The sequence below is a fragment of the Felis catus genome, chromosome E2, assembly GCF_018350175.1.
Source record: "Felis catus isolate Fca126 chromosome E2, F.catus_Fca126_mat1.0, whole genome shotgun sequence".
Classification (NCBI taxonomy): domain Eukaryota; kingdom Metazoa; phylum Chordata; class Mammalia; order Carnivora; family Felidae; genus Felis; species Felis catus.
Window position 1 is genome coordinate 7,021,460 of NC_058382.1, and position 12,844 is coordinate 7,034,303.

General features: G+C 55.1%; 1 protein-coding gene across 2 annotated transcripts; it reads left to right on the forward strand.

Moving 5' to 3' along the window:
- The first annotated feature begins 1,305 nt into the window (after positions 1-1,305).
- Positions 1,306-12,764, forward strand: VSIG10L (V-set and immunoglobulin domain containing 10 like). 2 transcript variants are annotated; one of them, XM_045046188.1, is made up of 10 exons: positions 1,306-2,348; positions 2,429-3,259; positions 3,702-3,995; positions 4,155-4,439; positions 5,348-5,602; positions 6,036-6,314; positions 6,546-6,842; positions 7,697-7,810; positions 8,025-8,179; positions 12,491-12,764. In XM_045046188.1, exons 1-10 carry the CDS (start codon positions 2,309-2,311, stop codon positions 12,530-12,532), a joined length of 2,592 nt encoding a protein of 863 aa, XP_044902123.1. In that variant the 5' UTR covers positions 1,306-2,308; the 3' UTR covers positions 12,533-12,764. The 2 variants fall into 2 exon arrangements, with proteins under 2 accessions (XP_044902123.1, XP_023100881.1); XM_023245113.2 differs by lacking the exon at positions 12,491-12,764 and adding an exon at positions 9,146-10,515 and having other exon boundaries at positions 1,308-2,348.
- Positions 12,765-12,844: the final 80 nt, after the last annotated feature.

A 12,844-nucleotide genomic window follows, 5' to 3' on the forward strand; every position in this document is an offset into this window, starting at 1 on the left:
CGAACGCCAATTTCCTCCTCCCTCAGGTGGCGTTAGTAATAATACCCGTGTTCTGGTTGGTTGATGTGGCATAACGAGACACCCCAAAACTCGCTGACTTAAACCACCAATCATTAGTTTGCCCATACATCTGAAAGCTGGGCAGGGCTTGGCAGGAGAGCTCGCCTCTCCTCCACGCGGCGTCAGCTGGGGTCTCAAATGGGGCCCGGGGATACGTGTCCGAGATGGCTCAGTCACCTGGCCTGCATGCTGGCTGGCTGGGGTTGTTGGCTTGAGCTGGCTGTTGACCAGGGGCCACAATTCCTTCCCGGGGGCTGCTCGAGCTTCTTCACGGCATGGTGGCTGGCTTCCAGGAGGGAGTGTTCTACGACCCGTGAGGTGGGTTATGCCCGTCTCTGGGCCTCCATGCAGACACTGGCACGGGAGCACTTCTGCTGTAGTCTCTTGGTCTGGTAGTAAGAGTCTACCTGGATCCACGGGGAGGGGACATAGACTCCGTAAGGGAGGAATTTGCTGGCATCTTTAAGTTACAAAACTTCCCCCATGAGGTTTTGAGGGAATTAATGTAGCACCTCCAGAACCACACCTAACGCACAGAAAATGCTCACTATGTATTATTACCCTTGTCATTACCATCAGCATGGTGAGAACTCCCTGGGTGAGCTCAGGGGACTGGATGCTGAGCAGAGATCCTGAGCCCAGCATGGGGTTGTAGCTTTCTTTCTTTCTGTTTTCATTGTGTGTTTTTTTATGTTATTTATTTATTTATTTATGGTTTTTTTTTTTAATTTTTGAGAGATGGAGCATGAGTGGGGGAGGGACAGAGAGGGAGATACAGAATCTGAAGCAGGCTCCAGGCTCTGAGCTGTCAGCACAGAGCCTGATGCAGGGCTCGAACCCACGAATTGTGAAATCATGACCTGAACCGAAGTTGGATACTTAACCGACTGAGCCACCCAGATGCCCCGTGGGGTGGTAGCTTTCTGAAGGAGTGAGCAGTCTGGCCATCCTGAGCCAAAGCCCAACTCCTCTCTCTGGCTGTGCAACCTCCTCCAGGTCCCTTGACCTCTCTGAGCCATAGTCTCCTAGCCTGTAACACGAGGATAATGACCCTCAGCTCACAGGGTGTTTGGAAGTGTTTGGCCAGATAATGCCTGGGAAGGCTTTCGCATGGTTCCTGGCACGGGAGAGGTGGTAATTATTATTATGATTCTTAATCAGGTGAGGCTGCAGGACAAGTTGTTGGGGGGGGGGGGGCAGGGAGTGAGCAGAACATTCCAGGTAGAGAAGAGTGCCCACAAATCTGGGAGGCGAGAGATGGGGCATGAGAATGACAAGGTATTCAAAGAGTGAGAGGGTGGAGGGTGTGGCTGGAGTGGGTGGGTCTGGGCCACTCAGGGTCTGGAAGGGTCCTTGGATGTCTCCTGAGGGCACAGGGGAGCTGTGGGAGGGGCAGGGGCAGAAAGAGGGGCCATGTGAGGATCCAGGGACTGGCACTGGTGGAGATTTGGAGGCTGGAGGGAGGAGGCAGAGAGCAGATAGGGCCTGTGCTACGGTCTGGCCAGTGGGAACCCAGAGGAAAGGCTGTGACAGAGATTCAGGGGGCAGAGCAGGAGGGGATGGGGAGAGAGGAGGGAAGACGCCCCACAGCCTCTGGGTAGATGGTGCAACGGCACTTGAGATGGAGAGCCCGGGAAGGGGGTTGTGTTGGAGGGAAGACGCTGAGTTTCGGGGGATGCAGGGCACTTGAGGCCCTGGGGGGCACGGAGATGCAGCTATGGGTCTCTGGAGAGGGACTGGGTGGGAGGGAGCCAATTGAGACTTGGTTCTGAGGGCAGCAGGGAGCCATGGGAGGAGTTGGAGCAGAGCAGGAGCAGGGTCAAATGCAGGTGCTGCAGGCAGGACAGAGTGGACTCGAAGCCGGAAGCTGAGGAGGAGGAAGCCCGAACTGAGGCCAAGGCCATCAGAGGTGGAACTCTCTGAAGGGTCACCTCACCCTCCTCCAAGAAGTCTTCCTGGCTGCCTTCCCCCATGGGTTTGCTACCTCCACGTTTCCACTGGGACTCCTTTCTCGCCATCTTCACCTCGCATGTGGGGAGTGCAGAGTCAGATGGGACCAGCTGACGAGGACCAGTGGGGTGGGGGTGGCTGGCTCTGCCACTAGATTGGGGGTGGGGGCACCTCCCTCTGGGTCTGGCTTCCTTCCCCGCCCAGGAAGCTACCAGTCCTGTCGGACTTGTCGACCTGGGAGGCACAGGTGCAGGTCCTGGAGTCTCGCTGCAGTGTCCTCACAGGTGCGGCCAGCACCATGGACACCTCACGGGCTCTGCTGCTCTTCCTGCTCCTGGGTAAGTCCCCTGCGCAGCCCCTTCCCCACCAGTCCGCCCTCTTGGCAGCTCCCCAACGCCCTCCCCTCCTCTTCTTGCAGCCTCCGGAGCAGGGGTCGTCACCCACAGAGCCTCTTCTGGAGTTCAGCAAACCAATTTCTCCTTGGACTCAGAAAGCTCTTTCCAGGGCCCAGGTTCGAAAGTCTCCTCCATCAACCCCCCGGACTGGAAATTTCCAGAGCAGTCTCCAGGTTCAAAAACCACTGCTGCTATCCCTCATTCCAAACGGTTTCCTGAGGCCTCAAATTTTAACGACGTGCCTAGGTCAAACGTTTCTGCTGAGGGCCAAAAGTTGAGCCCGGATCCTCCTACCTTCCCTGAGGTCCCTGGTTCCGAAGTATTTTCTGATATCTTGGGTTCTCAAGTTCCTGCCGAAAACTCAGAGCCGTCCTCGGTTAAGACCCCAGCTTCAAACATTTCTGCTCAGGCCCTGGAGACTGAAGTTGAGACCCCAGGTTCACAATTCTCCCCTAAGGATCAGGATCTTAAAATATCTGCCCAGAAGCCCGAATCCAAAGTAACTGCAGTAGCCCACCCAGTGGAAACCTTCCCCCAGCAGGTGGGGAGGCCTCTGTCGGTGCTAGTGGGGACCACCATCCAGCTCCCTCTGGTTCCAGTTCCCAGCCTTGGCCCTCCCGCGCCTCTGGTGGTCTGGCGCCGAGGCTCCAAGGTGCTGGCAGCTGGAGGCCTGGGGCCGGGGGCCCCCCTGATCAGCTTGGATCCTGCTCACCGGGACCGCTTACGATTTGACCAGGCCCAGGGGGGCCTGGAACTTGCCTCTGCCCAGCTAGAGGATGCTGGGGTCTACACCGCTGAGGTCATTCGGGCTGGGGTCTCCCGGCAGATTCGGGAGTTCATGGTGGGTGTATATGGTAAGTGGGCACTGAGGTCCAGAGTGCAGGCCGCAGGGTCTGCTCTGCCAGACCTTTGGGCAGATCACTGCCGTCTGACCTGTTTTCTCCCCTGGGGAAGGGGTTCCTGGACAGGGGAGAGAGGACTTCTAGGCTAGAGGGAGGAAGGATAATAGGGGCTGGGGGCCAAGACAGGGGTTCTTGAGAGAAGTTGGGCCTGGGGATCAAGACTCCTGGGGACTTGGAATCACGGGTCTCTGGGAGAAGAGGGGGTGGGGGAAGGGAGGGCGGGGGGGGGGGGGGGCGGGCGCTGGGGGACTTAGTGGGTCCCTGAGAAGCAGGAATCCTGGGCTTGGGACCCTGAAGTCCTGGGTGTGAGGATTGAAGGCCGGGGCCTGGAGCCCTGGATCTGGGGGACGAGGGGGCCAGGGACCGGGTCCTGAGCCCATTCCCCTTCTCCCAGAGCCCCTGCCCCAGCTGTCTGTGCAGCCCGAGGCCCCGGAGATAGAGGAGGGGGCGGCCGAACTCCGGCTGCGCTGCAGAGGGTGGGGGCCGGGTCGCGGGGAGCTGAGCTGGAGCCGGGACGGACGCACCCTGGAGGCAGCGGACCCTGAGGGAGCGGAGCCACCGCGGATCCGCACAGAGGGCGACCAGCTGCTCATCGGGCACCCTGTGCGCAGCGACCACGCCCGGTACACTTGTCGCGTCCGCAGCCCCTTCGGCCACGCGGAGGCTGCGGCCGACGTCAGTGTCTTCTGTGAGTCGGGATATGCCTCCGGTCGGGGGCTAGGATCTGGGCGCTCGGGGTCCCGACTCCCTGGGGAGGAGGGGGTTGTTGGAGGTCCAGTCCTCGCGGGTCGTGGCGGAGTCCCGGGTGACCCCAACTCTCCCGGTTCCGACCCCTTCCCCCACCCAGACGGCCCGGATCCTCCGGTCATCAAGGTCTCCTCGGACCGCGACGCCACCCCCGCCCTCTATGTCACCAAGGGCAGTAACGTGACCCTGCGCTGCACCGCCGCCTCGCGGCCGCCCGCCGACATCGCGTGGAGCCTGGCCGACCCGACGGAGGCCGCCGTGCCCGCCGGCCCGCGTCTCCTGCTGCCCGCGGTCGGGCCGGGCCACGCCGGCGCCTACGCCTGCCTCGCCGCGAACCCGCGCACAGGCCGCCGCCGCCGCTCTCTGCTCAACCTCACCGTGGCAGGTGAGCGGGGACGGAGCGGGCTTCGCCGAGGGGGCGGGGCCGCAGCAGAGGGGCGGGGCCAGCAAGGGAGGGAGGAGACTCCCCGTAAAAGGGGCGGGGATGCCCGGGATAAGCGGCGGGGCCAACGAGGGCCGGCGGGACTTGCTCGACTGGGTGAGGAAGGTCACGAGAGGGGAGGGGGCCAGATTCCCGGGCCAGGAGCAATCTCAACAAATTAAGAGGAGGATCAAATGGTGAAGAGTGGAGGCCGGAAAGGGACGGAGTTTCAGTTGCTTGGGCCTGTTAAGTGGGATCAGCAAATAAATTACCTGAGGGCCCCTGGGTGGTTAAGTCAATGAGCTACCGACTCTTCATTTCAACTGACGTCATGATCTCACAGTTAGTGAGATCGAGCCCCACCTTGGGCTCGTGCTGACAGCGCAGAACCTGCTTGGGAGACTCTCCCTCTCTCTTTCCCCTACCTCCGCTCATGCTCTCTCTCTCAAAATAAATAAATATTTTTTAAAAAATTACCTGGGGAAAGGGGAGGAGTCATAAGAGAAGGGGGCTGGGCCATTCTAGAAAGGGCCGAGTTATCTTAGAAGAGGTCGGGGGGAGGGGTGTCGCATCCGTAGGGGGATAGATGTCTGGTTGATGGCTCCCAGTAACTTGGTGGAAGGGGGAGGACTAGAAAGGAAGGGGGGGGGGTTATGTTTGCAAGGAAAGAAATCCGTGCAAAGATGTTTTTCTAGGAGAGAGGGGCAGTCAGTGGGGCTGCCGCTGCCCACTCAGCCCGGAAGTTTCTGGGAAAAGGGACGCCTAGGGGGCGGGTCCAGGTGAAGAGGGGTGGGCGTGAACGCGCGGAGATGAAGGGCTCGAGGGGCGAGGGGAGAGAGGCCGAGCCCCTGTTCTCTCCCTCTGCTCCACAGATCTGCCTCCGGGGTCCCCACAGTGCTCAGTGGAAGGCGGTCCAGGGGACCGCAGCCTCCGCTTCCGCTGCTCGTGGCCCGGCGGGGTCCCCGCGGCCTCCCTGCAGTTCCAGGGTCTCCCTGAAGGCGTCCGCGCAGGGCCGACGCCCTCTGCGCTCCAGGCGGCTGTCCCCGCTCACCCCCGGCTCAGCGGCGTCCCCGTCACCTGCCTCGCTCGCCACCTGGTGACCACGCGCACCTGCACGGTTACCCCGGGTGAGAGCTGGTGGGGTTTCTTTCCTGTTTCCTGGGGAAGGGGTATACATTTTAGCTCCTTTAGGAAATGCGAAAGGTGGACTTCTAACTCCAGGAAAAGAGATTTCCTTTGTCTTCAAACCTACAGAAGCACCAGTACCTCAAGCAGGGGAAGGGGCCACAGTTTCTTTCCTGGACCCAGGAAGAGGGCTGACATCTTCCTACGTGTCCAGAGCAATAAATGGTTGAGAATAATATGAGTTCCTCAGTCCAGCACCTGGGCCATAGTATGTATCTAATAAGTCCTTGCTAAGGAGATCAGGGGATGATGGACTGAGACATGGGCAGTGCTTCCTCGTTTGGCTGACAGCTCTTTGCTTCACCAAAGCGGTCAGGACTTGGTCTTTGACTCCAGGGTCAGGTCTGGACTCGGCCCGGTTTCTTCTACCTGCAGAGGCCCCTCGGGAGGTGCTGCTGCGTCCTGCAGTGGAGGAAACACGGTCGGGGGAGGCAGAGGTGGCGCTGGAGGTCACTGGCTGTCCTCCACCATCCAGAGCATCTTGGGCCCGGGAAGGGCGGCCCGTGGCCCCAGGAGGAGGGGGTCGCCTGCGGCTCAGCCCAGATGGGCGCAGGCTCCTCATTAGCAACTTCAGCCTGGATTGGGACCTGGGAAATTACTCCGTGTTGTGCAGCGGGGCGCTGGGTGCCGGGGGCAACCAGATCACCCTCATTGGTGAGTCCATTCCTTTCCCAGAACCCAGAAGTCCTCTCTTCCCTCAAACCCGGTCCCCAGCCCCTTCTCCATCAGATCCAAGAGTCCAAGCCCTCAGTCCCCTTCCGCTTGTAGGCCTAGAAGTCTGGATCTCCAGACCCTCTACCCCAGGACCTATGGGTCCAGGTCCACGGCCCCCTTCCCTCTCCCATCTAGGACCCACAAATCCAGCCCCCACCTTAATTCCCCCAGGACCTTCCATCTCCTCGTGGAGGCTGCAGAGAACCCGGGATGCAGCAGTGCTGACTTGGGATGTGGAACGCGGGGCCCTGATCAGTGGTTTTGAGGTCCAGGCACGAACAGAAGGCCCCAACCTGGGTAGAGCCACCACCTACAGGGACTGGATCACCCTGCTCACCCTGGAGCCTCAGGAGCGGTCAGCTGTGGTGCCCCTTCCTCATCGGAACCCTGAGACCTGGGCCTTCCGTATCCTGCCCACCCTGGGGGGCCAGCCAGGGACCCCATCACAAAGCCAAGTCTACCAGGCCCGTGAGTTGGGGCTGCTGGAGGCTTCTCCTGGGCTGCTACCCTCAGTCTGTTTCGTTTATCCCCCTTCTCTGCTTGTATCCATTTTCTGGGGCTCCTTTAACAAAGTACCATGAACCGGGTGTCTTGGACCAATAGAAAGATACTCTCTCACAACTCGGCAGTCCTCCTTCTAATGGAAATGAGGGCCGTGCTCCCTCTGGGACTCTGGGTAGATGCTTTTCTGGCCTCTTCCAGCTTCTGATAATGGCCATTAGTCCTTGGATTGAATCCTTGGAGTTCCTTGGCTTGTAGCTGCAGCGCCCTGGTCTCTGCCTCCAGTTTTCCACAGCCTCCGCCTCCCTGTGCACACCTCTGTCTTCTTCTTGTAAGGACAGTAGTCCGGTTGGGTTCGGGCCCATCCTCATGATCTCATCTTGACTTGATTGGTTGAATTGTGTCTCCCCCAGAAAGCTATATTGACATCTTAACCCTCAGTACCTGTGAATGTGACCTTATTTGGAAATAAGAGTCTTTGCAGAAGATTGACTCTATATCTATGATAGCACATTATTTCTGTCATAGCACATTTAGTTTTTGTCATAGCATAACCCATAATTAGGATATTAATTTGTGCCTTCATTTCTGATTTCCCTGAAAATGAATCCCCATGAGAGTAGGGATCTGGGTTTGCTCACCAATGGATCGTTACCAGTAGAGTGCCAGGCACACCACAGTTACTCAGTAAATGCACAATGAATCAAGAGTCTGGGGTCCCAGGTTCTTGGGTCCTATAAAATCGTTGGAGCAGGGAGCTTAGGAAACTTGGCTCCAGCTCTGGTTCTTCCTGCTTCTAATTATCCTCTCTGGTCTTCCAGGCCCCACCCTGAGCCCAGGGGCCATTGCTGGCATCGTCCTGGGTTCCCTACTGGGCCTGGCGCTCCTGGCAGCGCTTCTCTACCTGAGCATCTGCTGCCTGTGCAGCTTTAGGGGTAAGTGAGGGGCCATCTGGGAGGGTCCTAGGAAGAGACCCGCTGGAGACCTGGCTGAACCAATCAGCGCAGTCACAGGTCATTCATCCCGCCTCCACCTCCATATCAGCCAATCAGTAAGGCTCCACTTCTCAACCTTGCTTCCCTGCTCATTGGCTGGGTTAGTATGTTGGTACAGCCAATCGCATGTTTGTGTTTCTCCTCCTCTTTCCAGGAGACTCTCTGAAGAAAAAGAAGCATCCCCCCTCTTTGCCACCTGTGGTTCCCCCACTGGAAAAGAAGATGCAGAGTGTAACCCCAGTGCAGACGCCACTGCCTCTGCCCCTCAAAGTCCCGTTGGAGGACCCTAGCCCAAACAAGGCTCACCAGGTGAGTGGTGCCCCAGTGTCCTTCTGGAATAGGGGTGGAACTTTTTATGGTTTTTGTTTGTTTGCTTCTGTATTTAAAAAAAAATTTTTTTAACGTTTATTCACTTTTTGAGAGAAAGAGAAAGAGACAGAAACCGAAGCAAACTCCAGGCTTTGCGCTGTCAGCCCAGAGCCTGTCGCGGGGCTCAAACCCATGAGCTGTGAGATCATGACCTGAGCCAAAGTCGGATGCTTAACCGACTGAGCCACCCGGTCTCCCCTTTTATGGTTTTTTTTTTTTTTTTTTTTCAGCGTTTATTTATTTTTGGGACAGAGAGAGACAGAGCATGAACGGGGAAGGGGCAGAGAGAGAGGGAGACACAGAATCGGAAACAGGCTCCAGGCTCTGAGCCATCAGCCCAGAGCCTGACTCGGGGCTGGAACTCACGGACCGCGAGATCGTGACCTGGCTGAAGTCGGACGCTTAAACCGACTGCGCCACCCAGGCGCCCCTCCCCTTTTATGTTTTAATCAGGGAGAGGAGACAGTCTGAGTTCTCTTCCTCCAGGTTTACTTGTTGGTTTACAAAATTAGTAAATTTCCTCCCCCCACCCTTTTTTTTTTTTTAATATATAGAAATCGGACGGGAATTCCCACCCAACTTTTGTCATGTTAAGAGTGAAATTCCAGCTTACCTCCAAAGGAGAGAATACTCCTTTACTCTTCCATAAAAATTGGCAAAACTCCCGTTTTCTTTCTGTAGTGGGAGGGAATGTCTTCTTCCCTGAAAAAGCTGGGTTGTTGCATGTCTTGTCTCTCCCAAGGGTGGGTGAACATTTTTTTTATTCTCCATTTGCAAGTGGAGGGAACCCGGCTAATTTCTGACTAGCGTGAGCTAGCGCTAGAAAAGCGTGAGTCATGTCACATTCAGCATGTCACATTCAGGGTAACCTCTGAGGTTGTCTCCTTCCCTTCCTTTCTCTTCCAGGCCACTGGCCCCAGTCCAGTCATCTCTCTGGGTGGGCGCCCAAGGACTGTTCGGGCAGCCACACAGGTGTGACCTGCTTTGCACAGGATTTTTTGGGTAGGACTTCCTGGTAGGCAGGGCCATCCTGTCCTGCTGTGACTAAAGACTGGACCCTGAAAGTGGGACTTCCTGTCTCCTTCTCAGTGCAGAAGACTCCACTTGTATTTGCACAACCAAGCCGCTGTGGCTCCTGGGCTGGGAGAGACCCCCGCTGATCTACCAGTGTGGTTTGCACACCCTCTAGGCAAGCGAGGGGCCTTCCTACGTCCACTTGCTTCTCCAGGCCACTCCCATGCAGCTCCCAGGGTCTTTGTCTTTTTTTGTTTTTTAATGTTTACTTTTGAGAGAGAGCGTGTGCAAGTGGGGGTGGGGTAGAGAGAGAAGGAGGCAGGGTCCCAAGCAGGCTCCACACCGACAGCAGAGACCCCAATGCAGGGCTCAAACTCATGAACCGTGAGATCGTGACCTGAGCTGAAGTCAGACACTTAACTGACTGAGCCCGCTAAGGCGTCCCCAGGGTCTTCATCTTAAAACAGCTCAGACTGGGTCCTTTTCTCTTTAAACCCTTCCGTGGCTGCCCTTTGCCCTTCAGAAATCTTCCTGAATCCTCACTGTGATTTTCAAAGCCTTATGGTTTGGCCTCTTGGCCTCTGACCACCCCCTCCTTCACTTTTACCCCTGCTACTTGATTAACACAAGGCTTTTTTTTCACCAGATGCTGGATTTGGCCTCCAGGGCTTTGCCCCAGAGGTTGCTCTGCTTGAAATACCACTTTTTGCCCTGTGCTGTCCACTTCAGTGATTTATAGGAAATATATATTTGGTCATTCAGATGACCAAAATATGTTTTGCAGATATATCTGGTCTTGATCCACAGTTTCTGAAAATGATTCAGAGCCATAAAAGCAAAATACCCATTTCTTGCTATTAATGAAGGTGACTTTTGGATGCCCCCAAAGGCGGGGCTGGTTGCCTGGAGGGTCAAACCTGCAAATGGGGGATCTGGAACTTTCAGACCCATATCCGGCCCCCCCCACCCCCATCTCCAGGAAGGGGAAGGACTGGAGGTTGAATCAGCCAATGGCCAGTGACTTAGTCAATCATAATTATATAATGAAGCCTCCATGAAAACCCAAGGGAACAGTGCTTTGGTCCATTTTGGGAGAGCCTCCACTCTTGGTGAACCAGAGTGCTCCCACGTACCACTAAGCTGGACTCCAAGATCCACAGGGACAGAAGTTCCTTTGTTTGGGAGCTTGCCCTGTGTATCTCTTTGTCTGGCTGTTGATTCCTATCCTTTATCATATCCTTTAATAAACTGATCAATGTAAATAACTGTTTCCCTGAGTTCTGTGAGCCACTCTAGCAAATTAACCAAATCTAAGGAAGAGGTCTTTGGAACTTCCGATGTGTAGCCAGTCGGTCAGGAGCACAGGTAGCAGTTTGGGGCTTGCAGCTGGTGTCTGAAGTGGGGTATGGAGGTGGTAATCTCGTAGAACTGCACCCTTCACCTGGAGAATCTGATGCTACCTCTGGGCAGAGTGTCAGAATTGAGTTGGTGTCTGAGAATTGCTTGGTGTTGGGCTGCTAGAAAGAAGCCCATCAACCCAATCAAAGGAGGGATGTGGAGATTCAGAGCACAGCGAAGCGAGGCTTTAATCAATGTTCTTGCAAGAGTGAGTATCTGACTGACAGGCACACTTGGGGCAGTTACAGCAGACGATTTATCTCCTAGCACGCAAGTCCCTCCCCTGGTTCCTCATTGGCTGAGTACTACAGGTTACAGCCTGACCCGGAAGTTGCCTATGCCCATATAAGGCAAACAGTAGACTGATTGGAATAAATGTACATTCCCTGAGGTGATGCAGAGACTTTCAGTCCCTTCTCCCTTTGTTCTTTGGCGCATGCCCATTGCATGCCCATTGCAAAGCCCGCAAAGCGGAGAGGGGAAAAACCAGGAAGTGAAGTGTCTAAGAGTTTGGGAGTCCATTGTGGTGGTGGGGGAGGTGCGTACATATTTCCAATAGGTTGTAAATCTATTGTTAATTAGACAGCACAGCTTTTATTTGATATTTCTGAAAATGAATCATCTCCTTTACTTCTCACAGGGGGAACCCCCAATGTTGCGATCAGGTCCAGAAACCCTAAAAATGTAACCATTACAAGCTTAGGAGACCCTTTCCTAACCCATGACCCTAACCTGCCTTGACCCTGACCCTTCTGCTCCTCGAACATAAGTACAGAAGTACTTGTTTAGCCTCTGACTCCGTCTCTAAACTGAGAACTTCAGGAAGGCAGAGAATGTGCGTGTCATTTTATCCCCAGCACTTAACACAGAGCCTGGCACATAGCAGGCAATCAATAAATACTGCCCATGTTTCGGTGCCAGCGAAAGGCTGGGCTTGCAGCTGCTGTCCCCAATGATGTCTTTCTTTTTTAGCTGGGTTTCTCATTGGAAATTTAGGGAGTGCATCAATGAAGATTCCCTTGGCCGCAAGAAACAAAATAAATGGTGGCAAAATGGATGGTGGTTTCAGGCTGGCTCAGCAACTTAGTGACCCCATCAAGGACCTGAGCTCTCTACATCCTGCTCGGCCACCCCCAGTGGGTTGGCATATTGTCTTATGTAGCAAGATGGCTCCCACAGTGCCAGGCATCACCTCTTCACACAACTGTATCTGAAGGCAAAAGGAAGGGAGCAAGGCTCCCTTCCCACACCCCTTCCCTCGACCAACCTCACTAGCGAGGAAAAAACTTTCCTGGAAGCCTACTGGCAAAGTCCCCTTATTGACCCCAAACTAGCCACGTCACTGCAAGTGAGGCTGGGAAACCAAGTATCTCAGCCTGTGTCGTGGGAGGCGGGTCTGAGAGCAAAGAAGGAGGAAACAACCAAAGCAAGGGCAACCGGTATCTGTCTCAGGGAAGGAAAGGCTGTGAGGTATTCTGGTTAAAGATTGGGGTGAAAGAGGCCTTTGGGAAATAGAGCTCTTAGATCTTTTTGGAAAGGTGAAGCCTGGGGTCCTGGGTACCTGGATCCTTGATATCATTTCTGTATCAGAGCTTTCATTTCCTTTTTAATCACTAGAGGGAGGAACCTAACACACGTTGGCTTCTACATACAGGGGGCTGTGTTGCTTATGTAAGTGAAAGTGGGCATCAGGTAAATTTTGATCCAGCTACTCAAATGATGGCATTGTGGGCTCAGTTTCTTTAGCTCGCTCCCCCTCCCCCCGCCACTCTGTATTTCAGTGTTTGTATCATTCTCAGGCTCTACGTGCTATCTTCCCCACCATTGCTATCCCCACAGACCCAAGATCTTCCATGTAATGGAGAAAAGCAACTCATCTAGATACACCTCACACCATTGAGCTACATTATCCAGTGGAATAGCATCTTGTGAATCCATACAGCTCTGGAACTCATTAGCCGAGGGGCTGAAGCCAATCAAAATCTACCAAAGACAGAGAAGGCAGAAATGATGCTGGAGAGGCACCACCAATGACCATGACCCTTTGCCCTCCACTCACTCAAATCCTTAATGACACGGATACTTGCAGGCAGAGACTTTGGAAAAAGGCGTTTATTGGTGTGGTGGTCTCAACACTCCCCATGAATCGGAACACACGGCCCCCAGGGCCCCCCGCCCCCTCCCTTGCATCCC

Bases quoted from the DNA above. Each gene is read 5' to 3' on its own strand.
- VSIG10L (XM_023245113.2), top strand. From the start codon at position 2,309: ATGGACACCTCACGGGCTCTGCTGCTCTTCCTGCTCCTGG. The intron at 5,603-6,035 runs GTGAGAGCTGGT...TTCTACCTGCAG, and splicing joins CACCTGCACGGTTACCCCGG to AGGCCCCTCGGGAGGTGCTG. The intron at 6,315-6,545 runs GTGAGTCCATTC...TAATTCCCCCAG, and splicing joins CAACCAGATCACCCTCATTG to GACCTTCCATCTCCTCGTGG.